The sequence below is a fragment of the Schistocerca americana genome, chromosome 1 (genome assembly GCF_021461395.2).
Source record: "Schistocerca americana isolate TAMUIC-IGC-003095 chromosome 1, iqSchAmer2.1, whole genome shotgun sequence".
NCBI lineage: Eukaryota > Metazoa > Arthropoda > Insecta > Orthoptera > Acrididae > Schistocerca > Schistocerca americana.
This window is the reverse complement of record NC_060119.1, coordinates 636821949-636844754: the sequence shown is the minus strand read 5'-3', so window position 1 is coordinate 636844754 and position 22806 is coordinate 636821949. Positions and strand designations below refer to the sequence as shown.

Below are 22806 nucleotides of genomic sequence, written 5' to 3'. Positions count from 1 at the left end.
ACACAACTATGTAGGATGAAAAAATGCGTGAATGGCTAAAGAGGAAAGGGAAAGAGGAGAAGACTGAAGAGTAATGGGAATGAGGTTGTTTAACGTAGGTTCAGTCCAGGGGGATGGCGGGATGAAAAGATGTGTTGGAGTGCAAGTTCCCATCTCCGCAGTTCCGAGGGACTGGTGTTGGGTGGGAGAAGCCAAATGGCATATATGGTGTAGCAGGTTCCTAGGTCCCTAGAATTATGCTGGAGGGCATGCTCTGCTACTGGGTATTGGACATCTCCTAGGCGGACAGTTCGTCTGTGTCCGTTCATGTGCTCAGCCAATTTAGTTGTTGTCATACCGATGTACAAGTCTGTGCAGTGCAGGCATGTCAGCTGATAAATGACATGTGTTGTTTAACATGTGGCCCTGCTTTGAATTGTGTATATTTTACCAGTAGCGGGGCTGGAGTAGAGACATCTGTTCTATCAAAAGGCTTAACCTTTAGCCTCATGCCTAAATTCAATCGCACTGCCCTGGTTAAAGATCTCCTCTCATTCACCCGGAACCTCAACTGGAAATATCACTTCACTACCCAAACACAGCCCCCAAATACTAGATCCAGTGTTGATCCCTCTCTAGGACAGCTCCGACCGCCTTCTCAAAGGGATCCTCCTCCCCTCCCCCAAAACCATCCCTTGCAGACATTTCAGGAATTCCTCAAATCCAGTGTTGCCTCCCAGTCCTTCTTGAAAAATATCCCGACAACCCCCAACATCACCCCAGCTGAATCCCGTGCTATTAAGGAGCTGAAAACAGACCGCTCTATTGTCATCCTCCTGGCGGATAAAGGCTCCACAACTGTGGTACTTGACCGTGTGGAGTATGTGGCAGAAGGACTGCGTCAACTCTCCGACACCTCAACCTACAAAGCTGTTACCCAGGATCCCATTCCCTCCATCCAGACGGAGCTGCAGAAAATCCTAAAAATCCAAGGTCCCTCACAAGGCCTCACAACGGCTTCCATAGACCTACTCACTACACCTGAGCCACGTACTCCTATCTTCTACCTATTACCCAAAATCCACAAAGAGAACCATCCTGGCCGTCCCATTGTAGCAGGCTTCAAAGCCCCAACAGAACGTATCTCAGCTCTGGTAGACCAACACCTCCAACCTATCACCCGCAGACTCCCATCCTACATCAAAGACACAAACCACTTCCTAGAACGCCTCAAATCCATTCCCACTCCTCTCCCACCTGAAACCTTTCTTGTCACCATAGATGCTACATCCCTTTACACAAACATCCCACATACCCATGGTCTCTCTGCCCTTGAGCACTACCTCTCCCAACGCCCACTCGAAGATCTTCCAAAAACCTCATTCCTTATCACACTTACCAACTTCATCCTCACCCATAATTACTTCACTTTTGAAGGCCAGACCTACAAACAATTCAGGGGAATGGCCATGGGAACCAGGATGGCTCTGTCCTATGCCAACCTCTTCATGGGCTGCATGGAGGAGGCTTTCCTGAAGACCCAACAGCTGCTTCCCCTGCCCTGGTATAGGTTTATAGATGACATCTTTGTGGTCTGTACTCATGGTGAAGAAACACTCCTTAATTTCCTCCATAACCTCAACTCCTTTTCGAATCTGAATTTCACCTGGTCCTTCTCCAAAACCCAAGCCACCTTCCTGGATGTTGACCTTCATCTTGTTGAAGCTCACATCCACACCTCTGTCCATATCAAACCCACGAACAAACAACAGTACCTTCACTTTGATAGCTGCCATCCATTCCACATCAAACACTCCCTTCCCTGCAGCCTAGGTATTCGTGGCAAACGTATCTGCTCCAGTGACGAATCCCTCAACAATTACACCAATAACCTGACCAGTGCTTTCCTCTCCCGCAACTATCCTGCAGACCTTGTCCACAAACAAATCTCCCGAGCAATACATTCCTCCCCGTACAACAACAATGTTCCTACCCCCAGACCACACAGAAGCATCCCCCTTGTCACCCAATATTATCCTGGCCTCGAATACATCAACAAATTTCTCCGCCAGGGATATGACTTTCTCAAGTCACCCGTGAAATGTGATCATCCCTTGACAAAATTCTCCCCACACCACCCAGAGTTGCCTTTCGTGGCCCCCCTAACCTCCGTAACATCCTTGTCAAACCCTACAATATTCCCAGACTACCTTCTCTACCCAGCGGTTCCTACCCCTGTAACTGACCCCGCTGCAAAACCTGCCCCATGCGTCCTCCCACAACCACCTACTCCAGCCCCGCTACTGGTAAAACATACACAATTCAAGGCAGGGCAACATGTGAAACAACACACGTCATTTATCAGCTGACATGCCTGCACTGCACAGCCTTTTACATCGGTATGACAACAACTAAACTGGCTGAGCACATGAACGGACACAGACGAACTGTCCGCCTAGGAGATGTCCAATACCCAGTAGCAGAGCATGCCCTCCAGCATAATTCTAGGGACCTAGGAACCTGCTACACCATATATGCCATTTGGCTTCTCCCACCCAACACCAGTCCCTCGGAACTGCGGAGATGGGAACTTGCACTCCAACACATCCTTTCATCCCGCCATCCCCCTGGACTGAAACTACGTTAAACAACCTCACTCTCATTTACTCTTCAGTCTTCTCCTCTTTCCCTTTCCTCTTTAGCCATTCACACATCTTTTCATCCTACATAGTTGTGTTTATCTTTATACTATATACCTCTTTACTTCTGTATGCATCCTCTTTGGTTTGAAGCTGGCACAGTCTTACAGTAGAATACCTTTGGCTTCCTTCTGACAACCATGCCTCCATCTTTGCTACCCTACCTGTTTTCCTTTCCCTGTTGCGTCATAACCTGGGTTGTGAGTAACTGAATCCACTTTACCTTCTTCCCTTTCTTTCCCGTCTCTCCTCCCTGATGAAGCAACAAAGTTCCGAAAGCTAGGAACGTAAATTTTCTGTTCTGTTCTGTGTATCTATCGGCTGTACTGAGCTGAGGTAAGTACTGGCCAGCCCCTCTATTTCTTTGTTAGTATTTGTTTCACATCTTTATGAGATTTTCCATTAATCATTTTACTGTGTATTTAAACACACATTTATTTAAATTGGAGCAGTGATTTTGTGTTTATGAGTCTCCTCAAATATTACTAACCGAAAAAATCGTTTTGGGACATTATTTTAATTGCCAGAGAGGCAAGAACTGGCATCTCTTAGCTTTTCTGCATTTGTTCGTAGATCCCATGGGCTAGGGATGCTTGTTTTTGTCTACAGTTTGGAACTGACCAGCTGATCTTGTTAAATACACATAAAGTAGGTTTTCAGGAAGATTCACAATGTATGGTGAATGTTGATGCCAAAAGTCTACCAATCTTGTGTAAGTATTAGAGACTTCCTGGTGATGTGAAGTATTCCCCAGAAATATGAAATGAGAAATAATCTACATCTGTTGGTTCTCTAAACTTTCTCAATAGTCTTCCCCACATGTAGCATATCCATAATACTTGTGTGTTGGTTGCACATACTGGTAAGAAATCTAGCAGCACATCTTGGAACTGCTTCATTGTCTTCCTTTAATCTGGCCTGGTGGAGATCCCAAACATTTGAGCAGTAATCAAGAATAGGTGGCTTGAGTGTTCCATATGTGGTCTCCTTTATAGATAAGCTACCGTTTCACAGAATTCTTCCAGTTATCTGACGTCAATCAGTTGTTTTCCCTCCAGCCGACGGTAAGTGCTCGTTCCATTTCATGTCACCTTGCTACGTTATGCTTAGATAATAATCAACATGACTGTGTCGAACTACACACCACTAATACTGTATTTGCACATTGTAAGCTTGTTTTCTCCATTCAGCTGAATTTATTTTGATTTTCCAACAAGCTGTCATTCACAACACCAAATAGAAATCCTGTCAGTGTCACCCTGTATTCTCCCACAGCCATTTAAAGACAACATTACCCTGTACACTACCTCATTACCAGCAAACAGCTGCAGAGTGATGTGATAATGTGAAAAGTGCTGCCAGGAGCCAATATTTATCACAGAAGAGCTGTGAGTGAGAAGAAGGGGAGGACCCAAGAGAATACCCATGTTTGAGTTAAAGGCCAGTCTTACTGCGGGGCTGATTCTCTAAAAGGCCTCTTTAAGCAGTTTTGAGAGTTGCATGGAACTCACAAAAACTGGCAGTTAATTGCGTAATCTTCCCTGGTATTTGATATAGTAACATGTTTCTGTACTCTGAAGTTATTCTTCCACATTAATCAATGAAGTTATTCTTCCACTACAAAAAAACTTAGGGATTCAGAAGGGTACTCCCTGCTGGGATTCTTGTAAAATAAATCCCTTTTTAGTAGATGAATGTTGCAGCTTATTCAGTATGCATAGTGATTAGTCAATAAAACATTTGTATTAGACTGTGGAACTATGAGTTAGCTACAGGATCTGTTACTGGGAGGGACAAACTTGGTAACACAATTTGGGTAAGTGAACTACTATATAATGAGATGACAAAAGTCATGGGATAGCAATATGCACGTACACTATGTGATCAAAGGTATCCGGACAGTTGGCTGAAAATGACTCACAAGTTCGTGGCACCCTCCATCAGTAGTTCTGGAATTCAGTATGGTGTTGGCTCACCCTTAGCTTTGATGACGGCTTCCACTCTCATAGGGATACATTCAATCAGGTACTGGAAGGTTTCTTGGGGAATTGTAGCCCATTATTCACGGTGTGCTGCACTGAGGAGAGGTATCAATGTCAGTCAGCGAGGCCTGACATGAAGTCGGCATTCCAAAACATCCCAAAGGTGATATATAGAATTCAGGTCAGGACTCTGTGCAGGCCAGTCCATTACAGTGATGTTATTGTCATGTAACCACTCCCCCACAAGCTGTGCATTATGAACAGGTGCTCGATCATGTTGAAAGATGCAATCGCCATCCCCGAATTGCCCTTCAACAGTGGGAAGCAAGAAGGTGCTTAAAACATCACTGTAGGCCTGTGCTGTGATAGTGCCATGCAAAACAACAAGGGGTGCAAGCCCCCTCTATGGAAAACATGATCACACTATAACACCACCGCCTCTGAATTTGTACTGTTGGCACTACACACGCTGGCAGATGATGTCCACTGGGCTTTTGCCATACCCACACCCTGCCATCGGATCTTCACATTGTGTAACGTGATTTGTCACTCCACACAAAGTTTTTCCACTGCTCAATCATCCAATGTTTACGCTCCTTACACCAAGTGAGGCATCGTTTGGCATTTACCAGCAGGATGTGCGGCTTATGAGCATCCACTCGATTATGAAATCCAAGTTTTCTCACCTCCCACCTAACTGTCATTGTACTTGCAGTGGATCCTGATGGAGTTCGGAATTCCTGTGTGATGGTCTGGATAGATGTCTGCCTATTACAAATTACGATCCTCTTCAACTGTCGGCGGTCTCTGTCAGTCAACAGACGAGGTTGGCCTGTATGCTTTAGTGCTGCCCGTGTTCCTTCAAGTTTCCACTTCACTATCACATTGGAAACAGTGGACCTAGGGATGTTTAGGAGTGTGGAAATCTTGCGTACAGACTTATGACACAAGTGACACCCAATCACCTGACCATGTTCAAAGTCCGTGAGTTTCGCGGAGCACTACAATCTGCTCTCTCATGTTGTCTAATGACTACTGAGGTCGCTGACATGGAGTACCTGGCAGTAGGTGGCAGTACAATGCAGTTAATATAAAAAACTTATGTTTTTGCGGGTATCCAGATACTTTTGATCACATAGTGTATATAGATGGGGGTAGTATCGTGGCACACAAGGTATAAAAGGACAGTGCGTTGGCAGAGCTGTCATTTGTAATCAGGTGATTCATATGAAAATGTTTTTGACATGATTATGGCCGCATGACAGGAATTAACAGACTTTGAATGTGGAATGGTAGATTGAGCTAGACGCATGGAACGTTCCATTTTGGAAATCGTTAGGGAACTCAATATTCTGATGTGCACAGTGTCAAGAATGTGCCAAGAATACTAAATGTCAGGCATTACCTGCACCGTGGCAACACAGCAGCTTATGGCCTTCACTTAGTGACCAGGAGCATCAGTATTTGTGTAGAGTTTCCAGTGCTAACAGACAAGCAACACTGTGTGAAATAACTGCATGAATCAATGTGGAACATATGACAAATGTATCAGTTAGGACTGTGCAGTGAAATTTGGTGTTAATGGGCTAGGCAGCTAATGACCGATGTGAGTACCTTTGCCAACTGTACGACATTGCCTCCAGTGCCTCTCCTGGGCTCATGACTAATATTGGTTGGACCCTTGATGACTGGAAAACCATGGCCTGGTCAGATGAGTCCTTATTTCATTTGGTAAGGGCTGTTGGTAAGGCTTAAGTGTGGCAAAGACCCCACAAAGGCATGGACCCAAGCACTGTGCAAGCTGGTGGTGGCTCCATAATGATGTGGGCTGTGTTTACCTGGAAAGAACTGGGGTCCTTTGGTCCAACTGAACTGATTATTGACTGGAAATGTTTAAGTTCAGCTGCTTGGAGACCATTTGTAGCCATTAAAGGACATAATGGAATTTTTATTTATGACTCTGCCATATCACCATGCCACAATTGCTTGTGATTGGTTTGAAGAACTTTCTGGACAATTTGAGTGAATGATTTGGCCATCCAGATTGCCTGACATGAATTCCATCAAATGCTTAAGGGATTTAATTGAGAGTTCAGTTTGTGCACAAAATGCTGCACTGGCAACACTTGCAATTATGGATGGTTGTAGAGGCAGCATAACTCAATATTTCTGCAGAGGACTTCCAAAGACTTGTTGTGTCCATGCCACATCAAGTTGCTGCATTATGCCAGACAAAAGGAAGTCCCATTACTTTTGTCACCTTAGTATATTACTTAGTTCTAAGTAGACTGTTGTATATCCAAGCTTTGAAAACAAACAAAATGCTCATCATTCCACTAATATTTGCTTATTACGAACCATTTTTTGTCTTATTGTGCTATCATCAACTAGTGTCTACAAAAGACACTAGTATGCAGGGAACCACATCTTGGAAACTAAAGATATCACCAAAACACAATATTTTTTCATGTCGTAAGCTATAAAATGTCAAATGGAGTGGTCAGTTCTCATAATGGGTATTATGAAATACCGGGTGATCAAAAAGTCAGTATAAACTTGAAAACTGAATAAATCATGGAATAATGTAGATAGAGAGGTACAAATTGACACACATGCTTGGAATGACATGGAGTTTTATTAGAACCAAAAAAATACAAAAGTTCAAAAAATGTCCGACAGATGGCGCTTCATCTGATCAGAATAGCAATAATTAGCATAACAAAGTAAGACAAAGCAAAGATGATGTTCTTTACAGGATATGCTCAATATGTCCACCATCATTCCTCAACAATAGCTGTAGTCGAGGAATAATGTTGTGAACAGCACTGTAAAGCATGTCCGGAGTTATGGTGAGGCATTGGCGTCAGATGTTGTCTTTCAGCATCCCTAGAGATGTCGTTCGATCACAATACACTTGCGACTTCAGGTAACCCCTAAAGCCAATAATCGAACGGGCTGAGGTCTGGGGACCTGGGAGGCCAAGCATGATGAAAGTGGTGGCTGAGCACACGATCATCACCAAATGATGCGCGCAAGAGATCTTTCACGCATCTAGCAATATGGGGTGGAGTGCCATCCTGCTTAAACATCGTACATTCCAGCAGGTGTTTATCAGCCAGGCTGGGGATGATGCGATTCTGTAACATATCGGCTTACCTCTCACCCATCATGGTAGCAGTCACTGACGTTTTGCTGTCCAGCACCATCTGTCGGACGTTTTGTGAACTTTTTTTTAAATAAAACCCCATGTAATTCCAAGCATGTGTGTCAATTTTTACCTCTCTATCTACATTATTCCGTGGTTTATTAAGTTTTCAAATTTATACTGACTTTTTGATCACCTGGTATGTTATGGTAGTAAGTGGGTTAGTGTGGTACAGCTGCAATGTAAATAGTTGTCAAAGTATCTGTAACACATTTCAGTACAAATATCACAAGGGCTCTAATTGCTAATATTACATACACAAGAATTGTTATTGTTCTTTTATCATCATCCTGTGTAATATGTACCGATCTATATCTTCCCAGTGTAAAACAACATTGGTCCAGTCTGAAATATCAGTGTCACTGGATATTCCCTCTATATGCAGAACATTTATACACAGAGCCACCCCACCCCCCACCCCTTCCCCGTGCAGGTCCAGGGATAAGGAGAGGCCCGAGGTATTCCTGCCTGTCATAAGAGGCGACTAAAAGGAGTCTCACATGTTTCGGCCTTTATGTGATGGTCCCCTGTAGGGTTTGACCTCCATTCTTCAAAATTTTTCCGAAGAGCAAGCCAATTGGGGAAGGGTGCCTTACATGGCGCATCGTGTCCATCATGCCTTGAGATCTGTAGCCCGCTTTCTCGTCATTGTATTGCAGTCCCGCTCATTCTCCATCTCTTGGGCGAGGACACCTTCCTGGGTGCGTTTTGTACCATGCACTATGCAGTGTCGCTTTCTGTGCCGACGATGACCAAGGACTTGTTTGCACCTCATATCCAGCATGGTAGCCAGTCCGTTGTGGTGGGGCCGCTATGTAACCTGTTAATTGTAGCCCCCTGACAACGCAGGGATTGCTCTGCTGATGACTGTGCCGTTAACTCCCCACGTATGCCAAGGAGTAGGTGCCTGTCACCCTGGGGCATCGGGACTCCCGGCAATGTCCATTCTGCCAGGTGGCCTTTGATGCGGTTTGGTGGCGCCCGTGGGGTCGGCCCCTGGTCAGTGTGGGTGACATCAGGGAAGATGACGTGCAATAAAGCATACCATGTCATCACTTGCTGGTGATCAAACACCAGCAGTCCTAAGTGTTCTAAGTCTTAGTACAATGCAAGGAAGTACGGCCCTAAATCATTCCCCTCCCTGGCCACACCATGGGAGGAACGCCAGGCTAAGGATGACAGTGAACCTTACTCACTCCGGTACCTCGTATGTACGAGAACTGATGGGGACTCCTTTGTTTTGATGAAGCCACAGTTTTTTGTAGACCATTTAGAGGACAAGTTTGGGGAGGTGGAGGGCTTGTCCAAAATGCGGTCACGGTCACTCTTGATAAAAACAGCATCCTCTGCCCAGTCACAGACATTACTCGCTTGTGACAATCTGGGGGATGTTTCCATAACCATCACGCCCCATAGGAGCTTAAATATGGTCCAGGGTATTATATTCCGCAGGGACCTTCTTTTGCAGTATGATGAGCTGCACGCCAGCTTAGAGCGACGAGGCGTTCATTTTGTCCGGCGCATCCATCGGAGTCTGAGGAACAATCAGGTTGCCACTGGTGCCTTCATCTTGGCCTTCGAGGCTGACACATTGCCCAAAAAGGTCAAGGTGATGGTCTACCGCTGTGATGTAAAGCCATATATCCCTCCCCCTATGTGGTGCTTTAAGTGCTGGAAGTTCGGCCATACGTCTTCCCGCTGTACTTCCAGCATTACATGTCGAGATTGTGGACATCTGCGTCAACTGTGGAGAGCATAATTCCCCTGTTCCCCAGACTGCAGGATCTTACAGTGCGAAAGGAAAATCATGGGATACAAGACCCTGGACCGACTGACCTACACTGAGGCTAAGAGGAAATATGAGTGTCTACATCCTGTGGCTATGACCTTCTCTTACGCCGCCGCTACAAGAACAGTTCTAGCCCCATATGTCCTGCGAATTTCGGTTGGCTCTCCAAGCCGGAAGACTATACCTGTCCCCTTGACGGTGGGGGGCACTTCCCTCCCTGTTGCTCCTGCACCACCTACCTTGGGAGCACTGTCCCCCCAACCATCGGGGACACCAGTCCCCACTTCTCAGCCAGAGAAGCATAAGTCTTCTTCGGCTCCTCTCGCTAGGAAGGGGTCCCTTTGGTCACTCTCTTCCCAGGTTTCTGCTGGTGGGAAAGATGACTCCCGCCAGTGGCTGAAGTGCCCAAAAGAAGCTGGTCGTAAGGCTTCATGATCATCCTCAGTCTCGGAGACTGAATCAGTTAAGCCCTCCCAGCCAGAGTAACCCAAGGAGCACCGAGAGAAATCCAAAAAGAAGACCCCAAAACCCAGGGACCTGTGGTGGCACCCACACCACCGCTACCTACAAGCTTTGCTTCTGAGGATGAGGTGCAGATTCTGGCATCCGCTGAGGACCTAGATCTTGCCGGATCCTCAGACACCATGGATACAGACTGCTCAGGAAATAAATTGGTGGTAGTAGGTGACTGTGAGGTGTAAACTGCCTCATTGGATGTTCCCTGCCTTCCCAGCCTCACGATCATGTCATCCTCCAGTGGAATTGCAGCGGTTTTTTCCACCACCTGGATGAGCTACAGCAACTTTGAGCTTCACACCTGCTTTCTGCATTGTCCTCCAGGAAACCTGGTTCCCGCCAATTCGGAACCCTGCCCTCCGCTGCTATAAGGCATATTACAGGAACCGTAACGACTATAATCGAGTGCCAGGTGGAGTTTGTGTCTATGTCCTGAACTCAGTATGCAGTGAACATGTGCCACTTCAAACTCCTCTTGAAGCTGTGGCTGTCAGGGGAAGGATGACACAGGAAATAACTGTCTGCAATGTATATCTTCCTCCAGATGGTGAACACATTGGCTGCACTGTTTGACCACTCCCTAAACCTTTCCTACTTTTGGAGATTTTAACGCCCATAACTCCTTATGGAGTGGCATCGTGCTTACTGGCCGAGGCAGAGATGTCGAAAATTTACTGTCACAACTTGACCCCTGCCTCTTAAATACAGGCGCCCCTACACATTTCAGTGTGGCACATGGCACATATTTGGCCAGTGATCTTTCAGTTTGCAGTCCTGGCCTTCTCCCATCTATCCACTGGAGAGCGCATGACATCACTTCCCCTTCTTCCTGTCACTGCCCTGGCATCAGGCACATGGACGCCTCCCCAGATGGGCTTTAACCAAAGTGGACTGTGAAACCTTCACCTCTGCTGTCACCATTGAATCTCCCCCACATGGTAACATCGATGTGTTGGTTGAGCAGGTGACTACAACTACCATTTCTGTGGCAGAAAACGCAATCCCTCACTCTTTAGGGTGCCCACGGTGAAAGGCAGTCCCTTGGTGGTCACCGGAAGTCACTGAAGCAATTAAGGAATGTCAGCAAGCACTATAGTGGCACCCTTCCCTGGAGCACCTCATTGCCTTTAAGCGGCTCTGTGCCTGCGTTTGCCATCTTGTCAAACGACGGAAGCAGGAGTGTTGGGAGAGATACGTCTTGACCATTGGGTGCCATACGTCACCTTCCCAAGTCTGGGCAAGGATCAAACGTTTTTTTGCGTACCAGATCCCAACAGGTGTCCCTGGTGTTAACATAGATGGCGTGTTACCTACTGATGAAAAAGGGATTGCTGAGCACTATGCTCGAGCCTCTGCATTGGAGAATTACTCCCCAGCCTTTCGCACTCTCAATCGGTGGCTGGAAGGGAAAGTGATTTCGTTCACTACAGGCCACAGTGAATCCTATAATGCCCCATTTACAGAGTGGGAGCTCCTCAGTGCCCTGGCACATTGCCCCGACACAGCTCCTGGGCCACATCGGATCCACAGTCAGATGATTAAACATCTCGCATCTGACTACAAGTGACATCTCTTCATCATCTTCAACCGGATCTGGTGTGACGGTGTCTTTCCATCGCAATGGTGGGAGAGCACCATCATTCTGGTGCTCAAACCTGATAAAAACACGCTTGATATGGATAGCTATTGGCCCATTAGCCTCACCAAAGTTCTTTGTAAGCTGCTGGAATGTATGGTGTTTCAGCAGTTGGGTTGGCTCCTGGAGTCACGTGGCCTACTGGCTCCATGTCAGGGTGGCTTCCGCCAGAGTCGTTCTACCACTGATAATCTTGTGACCCTCGAGTCTGCCATCCACACAGCCTTTTCCAAATGCCAACACCTGGTTGCCGTTTTTTAAGATTTACGAAAAGCGTATGACACGACCTGGGGACATCATATCCTTGCCACATTATACGAGTGGGGTCTCTGAGGCCCACTCCCAATTTTTATACAAAATTTCCTTTTGCTTCATACTTTCTGTGTCCAAGTTGGTGCCTCCCATGGTTCCATCCATATCGAGGAGAATGGAGTCCCGCAGGGCTCCGTACTGAGTGTCTCTCTCTCTATTGTTACTGGCCATTAACGGTCTAGCGGCAGCTGTAGGGCCATCTGTCTCACCTTCTCTGTATGCGGATGACTTCTGCATTTCTTACTGCTCCTCCAGTACTAGTCTTGCTGAGCAGTGCCTACAGGGAACCATTCACAAGGTGGAGTCATGGGCTCTATCCCACGGCTTCCAGCTTTCAGCCGTGAAGTCGTGTGTCATGCACTTCTGTCAGCATTGTACTGTTCATCCGGAACCAGAACTTTATCTTACTGGCGATCCATTCACTGTAGTGGAGGCATATTGATTCTTAGGATTGGTTTCTGATTCCCGATTGACTTGGCTACCTCATCTTTGTCAGCTTAAGCGGAAATGCTGGCAGCATCTCAATGCCCTCTGCTGCCTGAGCAACACCAACCGGGGTGCAGCTCACTCTATGCTACTGCAGCTCTACAGAGCCCTTGTTCAATCCCGCCTTGGCTATGAGAGTGTGGTTTATGGTTTGGCGACACCGTCGGTGTTGCGTTTACTTGACCCAGTGCACCAGTGTGGCATTCGCCTAGCAACAGGTTGTCCTGGAATGAGCCTGGTGACCAGTGTCCTGGTGGAGGCTGGAGTCCCCCCATTGAACGTTAGGCATGCACAACTGCTTGCCAGGTCCATTGCACATGTTCATAGTTCTCCTTTCCCCAACTGCGGCAGCCCATCTCCCGCATTGGCGGCCCAGGTCAGGGCTAACGATTGCGGTTCGTGTGCGATCCCTTCTGCCTGAACTGGAGTGCTTCCCTTCACCACCTATACTTGAGGTCCATTCATGTACATGTCCATGGTGTACACCTAGGTCGCGACTTCGCCTGGACCTTTCACATGGCCCTCAGTTAACCCTGCGACTCTCTGCTGTCACTTCCTCTCGATTCTCGACATGTACTGGGACCAGGAAGTGGTTTACACTGATGGTTCAAAGGTGTGATGGTCAGATTGGCTTTGCCTATGTTCATGGAGGACATATAGAACAGCACTCCTTGCCTGATGGCTGCACTATTTTCACTGCAGAGCTGGTGACCATATTTCATGCTCGTGAGCAAATCTGCCCTTGCCCAGGTGAGTCATTTCTCCTGTGTACTGACTCTTTGAGCAGCCTACAAGCTATCGGTCAATGCTACCCTCATCATCCTTTGGTAGCAACCATCCAGGAGTTCATCTATGCCCTGGAATGGTCCAGTCATTCACTGGTGTTTGTCTGGACCCCAGGTCACATCGGAATCCCAGGTAATGAACTTGCCGACAGGCTGGCCAAACAGGCGACGTGGAAACCGCTTCTGGAGACGGGCATGTCTGGACCTAGCCTGTGTTCCGACTTATTCTGCAGGGTTTTTCGGCTTTGGGAGACGGAATGGCATAACAGTACGCACAACAAACTGTGTGTCATGAAGGAGATTACGAATGTATGGAAGTCTTCCATGCAGGCCTCTCGCAGGGAATTAGTTGTCCTCTGCTGGCTCCGCATTGGCCATGCTTGGGCAACCCACGGTTACCTCCTGCTCCTTGAAGACCCACGTCAGTGTCAGTGTGGCGCCACCCATGTCAGTGTTAGTGTGGCGCCCGGTTGACAGTGGCCCATCTTCTGGTGCACTGATCTGACAACGCCTTATTGGCTGATTTAGTTTTACGTTTTATTCATGAGGGTGGGGTTTTATCATTTGATCTAAGTTTTAACGCATGTCCTTTATCCTCCACCCTAAAAGCACTAGGGTGGAGGTTTTAATGTGTTGCAGAGTGGCTGGCTTCTCCTTTTTATTCTCATAGTCAGCCAGCACCAGTCATCTGCTTTGTTGTTTTACTCTCTTCATCCCATTTCTTGCGTTTCTGTGGTTTTCTTGTCCCCCTTTTGTCCATTTACACGTTTGAATTTTTTTTTCTTGGGTGAATTTGCATGATGCCACTCCATAGATTGCCTCTTCATCTCTGGTGAAAAGTGATGGAGCCATGTTTCATCACTTGTCACAATTTTACCAAGAAATTCATCTCCAAAATTCTCATACTGTTGCAGAAGTTCGCTGCATACCAGTTTTCTTGTTCCTTTGTGAGCTACTGTCGATATCCTGGGAACCCATCTGGCACAAACCTTTTTTAATGCCAACACTTAACAGTATTCTGCAAACACTTTCTTCCCCTATCCCAACATAGCATGACAATTCGTTCACTGTGATGCATCTGTCAGCTGTCACCAATTTGTTAACTCTCAGCACATTGTCTGGAGTGTGTACAGTACGAGGCCTGCTGCTACGAGGACAATCCTCAATATTTCCATGCCTGCTTTCATCACGTAACCTACTGGCCCACCGACTAATTGTACTGCGATCAACAGCAGCATCTCCATACATCTTTTTCAACCTCTTGTGGATGTTTCCCACTGTCTCATTTTCACAGCACAGGAATTCTATGACAGCACATTGCTGCTGAGGAATGTCAAGTGTAGCAGACATCTTGAAGACATGCTGTGATGGCGCCACTCATGGGAACAGGTTGAACTAAGTTTGAAAACAAGCGGGAAGGATGTATCTACACACTGTAAAACTTTCACACATGCAGAATGAAAACTGTATTTTTACAACAATAGTGTGCATTTGTTTTGGAGTGACCCTCGTAGTAAGCACAAAAACAGAGTTTTGTGTGAGAACCATTGCTTACCATAGCAACTGCATCAGATGCATATAAATCTAGAGGTTAAGCAGTCATGAAGAATAATACCTGTGATTAATCATCCAACCACATAATGTTTTTATACATATATAGTTAATACCTAAACAAAGGTAACATGATAACTGCTACTTAGCACAGTTTTCTTCTCATCTAAATTTTTTATTTAGCATTTCATATGTAAGTGTAAAAACACATTTCATGTGTAGTACAGTATAAAAACATGCTGCAGTTGTTTAATCAGCCAAGACACATCACCCCTATTTTTTGGTAGTGGTCATATTGGGAGAACTGTTACTGATAAGTTTTCAACATGTGAGAGGGCATTGATACTTATGTAGGAGGCCAGGATGCTTATGTGGATTCCATAAGGTCAAGGCCACTGCTAAAAAAAAAATCAGTATATCCAAGTTTGTGTCTGTTCCTGGCAAAAATTTTCAGTTCCGATTTCAGAAGCAAAAAGATACAGTTACTGTGTTAATTAATGATTATTATGTAAATGTTTGATTCTGTGTGGTGTAAGTGGGTACTATGAGACCTCATATTTAATATTTTTTCTTTGAATATTTTGAGGCCAAACTGCTCTTCAGTTTGTGCAACTTGTTTGTTAAGGTTTTTGAAGCCGGTGCTACAAGGGAAAAATCAGAACACTGTGCTGATGAACTATAGGATATAAAGGCAATTACAATTAAACTTTCGCTACTTGAGGGACTGCCGCCCTGCCCCCGCCCCCACCCCCCCCTCCACATGAAAAACAAGCAAGTGACCTTGGGACAATGAAACTTTGTATAAACATTTCTCAAGATATGCAAAAGAGAAATAATGAAAAGACCATTAAAAGAAACTAATTTTAATTTCCATATTTGTTAACGACGTACCTTGTTTACATACCAGTCTACAAATGTTGTTCATTGTGATGACCATCTGCATGACAGCTTGGAACTTCTCTAGAGATTACTTTACTGCTGCTGGAAACATCTCAGGTGAGATGTTGGCTACCTCCTTCGCCATGTTAATCTTCAACCTCCAATGTGTGTTAGTGCCCTTTTGGTAAAACCTGTCTTTCAGGTAAACCCGTAACCATTAAATCACACAGGTTCAAATCAGGTGATCTTGGTGTCTACACAGTTCGGAATGATCAGCCAGTGATGCAGCTTTCACGACCTCATGTTTCATGGAGTAATTGAGTGACCTCACAAGCAATGTGGGGTGGAGCACCATTGTGCATCAAAATAGCTGAGTTCAAAGCACCTCTCTCCATATAGCAGAGATAACATGTTGGTGAAGCAAATCACAGTAACATGTACAATTCACGCTGCTTGCCCTTGGTCCTTGGCCCAAGTTCCTCCTATGACACTGTACTATTACTGGTGCCTAACAGCAAGTCATGATACTAACACTACTAATGATGCAAATCCTACAGCACACATTCTGAACATAATTCCAAAAAGTTGGGTACCCATGCAGTAAACAGTTTTCCATCTACATTGGTTCCATTAGTGAAAGTTTAGCTATAACCACACTGTTTTTAGTTCCATTTAAGCATTCATGTTATAGCTTCATAGCATATATACAAAATTAATTTATTTACATAAGGCTCATCTTAGATTAAGGAAAGGCAAACCTACGTTTCTGGCATTTGTAGACTTAGAGAAAATTTTGACAATGTTGACTGGAATACTCTCTTTCAAATTCTAAAGGTGGCAGGGGTAAAATACAGGGAGCGAAAGGCTATTTACAATTTGTACAGAAACCAGATGGCAGTTATAAGAGTCGAGGGACATGAAAGGGAAGCAGTGGTTGGGAAGGGAGTAAGACAGGGTTGTAGCCTCTCCCCGATGTTGTTCAATCTGTATATTGAGCAAGCAGTAACGGAAACAAAAGAAAAATTCAGAGTAGGTATTAAACTTCATGGAGAAGAAATAAAAACTTTGAGGTTCGCCGATGACATTGTAATTCTGTCAGAGACAGCAAAGGACGTGGAAGAGCAGTTGAATGGAATGGACAGTGTCTTGAAAGGAGGATATAAGATGAACATCAACAAAAGCAAAACAAGGATAATGGAATGTAGTCTAATTAAGTCGGGTGATGCTGAGGGAATTAGATTAGGAAATGAGGCACTTAAAGTAGTAAAGGAGTTTTGCTATTTGGGGAGCAAAATAACTGATGATGGTCGAAGTAGAGAGGATATAAAATGTAGGCTAGCAATGGCAAGAAAAGCGTTTCTGAAGAAGAGAAATTTGTTAACATCGAGTATAGATTTAAGTGTCAGGAAGTCGTTTCTGAAAGTATTTGTATGGAGTGTAGCCATGTATGGAAGTGAAACATGGACGATAAATAGTTTGGACAAGAAGAGAATAGAAGCTTTCGAAATGTGGTGCTACAGAAGAATGCTGAAGATTAGATGGGTAGATCACATAACTAATGAGGAAGTATTGAATAGGATTGGGGAGAATAGAAGTTTGTGGCATAACTTGACCAGAAGAAGGGATCGGTTGGTAGGACATGTTCTGAGGCATCAAGGGATCACCAATTTAGTATTGGAGGGCAGCGTGGAGGGTAAAAATCGTAGAGGGAGACCAAGAATGAATACACCAAGCAGATTCAGAAGGATGTAGGTTGCAGTAGGTACTGGGAGATGAAAAAGCTTGCACAGGATAGAGTAGCATGGAGAGCTGCATCAAACCAGTCTCAGGACTGAAGACCACAACAACAACAAACATAAGGCTGCTAGCAATACAAATTATTGATGTAAAAAGTGTTCTGCATCTGTTAAATATTTTGCTATCTCCCAGAAATCCATGAGCAAGAAAAGTTTGTTCAAAATTTGTGCAGAGAACTTCTGCTTTAAAGCATCATGTATACTGGGAACGACATTAATTGTTCACTTTATTTCTATCTACAGTTAGTTTCATTGCATCCTTGAAAATGTAGCTTTGCTGATTTAAAGTTACAAGTTAAAAAACATTGTATGAATTCCTTATTCCATTTACAAATGGAAGATAGAAAGAATATAAACTTTTGATTCATGTGTAGGCCTGTAAGAGGTAGTGAATTGTCACAAGTTTAGTCTGTGGAATACTGCATCACAATCTTAACTTCTCTCTGAAAAATTAATTTTTTAAATTTTTATTTTTTTAGACGGTCAGTGTCTTGCTTTGAACACCTATCAATTGAGATCTTTTGACATTTCTGTAATTCACTTTTGTGAGCCAGGCTGGCCTTTTTTGTATGATCTTCAGATTTGTTCCAATAAATGGTTTTTCACTGCCTGTCTCTCTCACGCTTTCTGTTTCAGATCCTACCAAAGGAAGATGGTTGGCCAGTTCCATTTTATTATGGTGCCTGTGGCAGGCTCATAATAGAAGAATATGCTGGAGAAACATTAACAACATATTACACAAAACCATGGTTAGAAAGGGCAAAACTTGCTCAAAAGCTTCTTGTTGCTGCCAAGAAGTTAACAAATGACCACCCAGGTTTCAGATTTTATCTGACAGATGTCTCACCTGACAACATTGCAGTAGATGCCAGTGGTAGTGTATACTTCATTGACTTGGAAGATGTAATCATTGTGGACAGGAATATTCCAGACCATGGTACGTACAGTACTGAACATTTCTTCTGGTGAATATTTATGATGCCACAAGTTAAATAATGTTACAATATTATGACAAGGGTAGATTACTACTGCTGTATAGAGGAGATGTTGAGTTGCTGATGGGCACAACAGATTGACTGTTGTGCTTGTCTGTGACTCAACATCTCCTCTATATGGCATGTATAAATCTATCCTTGTTATAATATTGTCATTAGTCCATCCAGGATTTTCCATTGTTTAAATAAAGTGAATAATTTAGAAGCAAGAGAGACCACCCATCCATTAGCACAAGTGTTGAATTGTCAGCAGGCACACACACAAGGGAAAGAAAGCTCAAAAGCTTTCTGATTAAATCCTCTGATGAATCCCCCCCCCCCCCCCCCCCCCACACACACACACAAAACACACATTTGACAAAATGAATTTTTTTTAACGGCATCTATTTGGCCAAAGATAAACCCAAAAATTTCACTGTTAAAAGAATAATAATCTTCACTTCAAGCATTAGGCCATTTTTTTTTGTCATTTGCATGTTACGGTACTCATCGCTTCCTTGGTCTTCCTTGACATCTTGACAACCAGCTTAAATGTTACTATCTGGAGTGGTAATCTTTCTACACTCATTCTATTGAGATGTTCATTCCAATTTCTTCTACAGACATCAAAAAAAGTTTTGCATCACCTAGGTTCTGAGAGTTCCAGAACTTGTACAGAAAATTGGAATAGAGATCAACAAAAACCTCATTTCCGCCCTTTTTATTGCTCATGAAAACCACACATTGCATGTTGTACCACCATGCAGTGAGACCTTCAGAGGTGGTGGTCCAGATTGCTGTACACACTGGTACTTCTAATATGCACAGCATGTCCTCTTCCATTGATACATGTATGTAATTGTCATGGCATACCATCCACAAGTTCATCAAGGCACAGTTGGTTCAGATTTTCCCACTCTTCAATGGCAATTCAGTGTAGATCCCACAGAGTGATTTGCGTGTCATGTCATCCATAAACATCCCTTTTCAATCTATCCCAGGCATGTTTGATAGGGTTCATGCCTGGAGAAGGTGCTGGCCACTCTAGTCGAGTGATGTCATTATCCTGAAGGTAGTCATTCATGATGGAGGCGCAAATTGTTGTCCATGAAGACGGATGCCTCGCCAATATGCTGCTGATATGGTTGCACTATCAATCGGAGGACGGCACTCGTGTATTGTACAACCGTTACAGCGACTTCCATGATCGCCAGCGGCATTTGCTGGCCCCCACATAATGCCACCCCAAAACAGCAGGGAACTTCCACCTTGCTCCACTGTCTAAGGCATTCAGCCTGCCCGGGTTGCTTCCAAACATGTCTCTGCCGATTGTCTCGTTGAAGGCATATGTGACACTCATCGGTAAAGAGAACGTGATGCCAATCCTGAGTGGTCCATTCGGCATGTTGTTGGGCCCATCTGTACTGCACTGCATGGTGTCGTGGTTGCAAAGATGGACGTCAGGAGTGTAGTTGCGCATCATACGTGGTGACGTTGCTGTCAGGGTTCCTCCAAGCCATAATGCTTGGGTAGCAGTCATCCACTGCAGTAGTAGCCCTTGGGCAACTTGAGTAAGGCATGTCATCGATAGTTCGTGTCTCTCTCTGTATCTCCTCCATGTACAAACAATATTGCTTTGGTTCACTCCGAGACACCTGGACACTTCCCTTGTTGAGAGCCTTTCCTGGTCTACCATACCTTCCTTCGCCGTCGGCGTTGTCGTTGTTACCGTGAGACACCGTTATACCAAGAGGAAAGGCGCGTCGATCTTAGAGCATGAGATATGATGACCTTAAGCCTTTGACAACACACAACGGTCACGGTAGCACCTGATTCCAGAATAGCTGCAGTAGTTAAGATCTACGAACTATCCCCTGTTGACCAGGTCCCCAAAACTTAACTCATAACGAGATCCCTTCAAAGCAAATTGTCATAACGATCGTCTATAAAGGCTTCGTACAACGAGAAGAAATGTTACGGTTTATGGAATAATAACAGATACGACCAAACTGTCTTGTCTCTTCTGCTTTATTTAACATAACTTCGTTCACAGTTTCATTTCGCATTCACCACTCATTCACCAAAACCCTTTGATGAACAGTTTTGGTTGCTTAACACCAACAGTCAATGATAATGATACAGCTTTTCTCCTTTTTATAAATTGAAGCCTGCTCTCCGTGATATAATTATAAAAAAAAAAACGGTCTCAATACCGCGTCCCTCGTGAGATGCGAATAGACTTATCCCGGAATTGACCGCCCTGTAGGTGTACTTAATTTAATGACCACACTTCGCTGTCCGCTATTTCGTGTAACTGAATGTCCATTTGTTAGTCTGATTATACACTGTAGCTATTTAAAATTCGCCCCTATATTTTTCACAATGCACAATTAGCACTTCGTTACTTATTGATTGGCGACTCCATAGTGTCCTGTGCACTACGACCAGATAATGGGTATACTTGGAAGGAGAGACAGTATTGGTCGTATATTTTTGTTTATTATCGCAAAATTGATTTTCGGTCACTTAGTGACCATCTTCAGTGCTGTAATTATAACTTAAATTAGTAAGCACTGGTGTCAATAAGCTTACGGCGATCACATAGACTGACATAGTATCATCGGCTTAGTCGACATAAAGCAAAACACCTTAATATGCCCAATTTCACCTCTTCTTATAGGATCGGCTACCTTACTCATTAATTTACTACATATTATTTCCAATAACACTAAACAGGTATCACCGTTATATTTTAATTGTATTCAAATGCATGTTACTACTATTATGACCAACCAAATCATCACAAATCGCGCGGCGTGCGTTTTTAATGATAACTTTACGCTATTCAATTTCCGTTACAGCTATCTTGACTCGTAATGTTACACGCCCCCCCAGACTGTGATGTCTTGAAGAGGGTTCCAGACAGAACAGGCTTTTTTTCTTTTTGTACAGTGACAGGAGAGGGTATTTGTTTCGGCGAATACACTCACTCTCAGATTCACTCAACAAGTCAGTACATACATTCTACAATATTTAAGTTGAGTTAATGGGCCTAGACAAAATGCCCTTAACTAAATTCCACATTTGTTTATAGGTTGTCTTAGAAACACTTCGCACTAATCACTTCATATTCACACCACATTTTTTTTCTTGGATGAAACCCTCAGTTCTTCAACCGACTGTGCAAGGCAGGGATCACAGCCGGGTTCGATGATTGGCATCCTAGGCCAAAACCCTTATTAGGCCACTTGTTTAACCAGAGAGGATTTGGTCCTTTTCTTTTCCTCTTAATTCCACTTTTAAATCATCCATCCTCGCTGTTCGGTGAGAGGATAAATTGTATTTCAGCGTCGACATTGTTGCTGATACCAAGAAGGTATCTCATGGAAATCGTCGGTACATTCTTTAATTTTCTTTGTAAGTTAGTATAAGTACGTATTTATCCACTGGTTCTTTTATTTAGTCCACTGAGTGTAGTCTTGGTATCATTCAGTGTTTCTTGAATCTATATTTTGCTCATTATTGATAATACTTCTTCAGGTCTATGTGAGGGAACAAGCCTTTAATTACATCAGTATCACAATCTGCCAGGAGATAGCTCCCTTCATGAGGTATTTTCATTATTTTGTATGGACCTGTATATAAATATTGCCATTTCTTATTCAGTCTTTTCCTGGTTGATGCTTTTGGGTGATTTCTCAATAAAATTTCTTCCCCTACATCATATGTGACTACTTTCTTCACATTTTTATCAAAACGGGTTTTTCTCAATTGTGCTTGATGCTTCAGGTTTTCGTAGACCTTCTTCACCATATCTTCTTTCTTGGTAATCTTTTGTTCTATCGCAGGTAATTTCTTCATCCATTCTGGCACAATACTTTCACCAAATACTATTTGGTTAGGTGAATAACCTGTCGATAAGTGTGGTAAGTCATTATACACTTTCTCAAATTCATAAATCCAATTGATCCATTTATAATGTTGTTTGCGTATGTACGTCCGTAAAAGTCGGTTCAACTCTCGGAAGATTCTCTCAACCGGATTTCCACAAGGGTAAAATCTTGAGATGTAAATGTGCTGGATTCCTTGTTCTTTCATAGTGTCTCTCCATACTTTGCTTGTATAATAAGCAGCGCTGTCTGTCAAGACCATTATAGGTTTGCCAAGCTCAGTTATATAGTTGTTGATAAATTTGCGTAACATGGGTCGAACATGGA

At 44.1% G+C, this 22806-nt stretch overlaps 1 protein-coding gene across 1 annotated transcript in view; it reads left to right on the top strand.

Moving 5' to 3' along the window:
• Positions 1-22806, top strand: part of LOC124625699 (divergent protein kinase domain 2A) — a 104900-nt gene that overhangs the window by 5927 nt on the left and 76167 nt on the right. The window contains exon 2 of the mRNA XM_047149190.1: positions 18252-18552. Within this exon, the coding sequence (XP_047005146.1) occupies positions 18252-18552 (301 nt within the window). The remainder of the gene's footprint in view (positions 1-18251; positions 18553-22806) is intronic.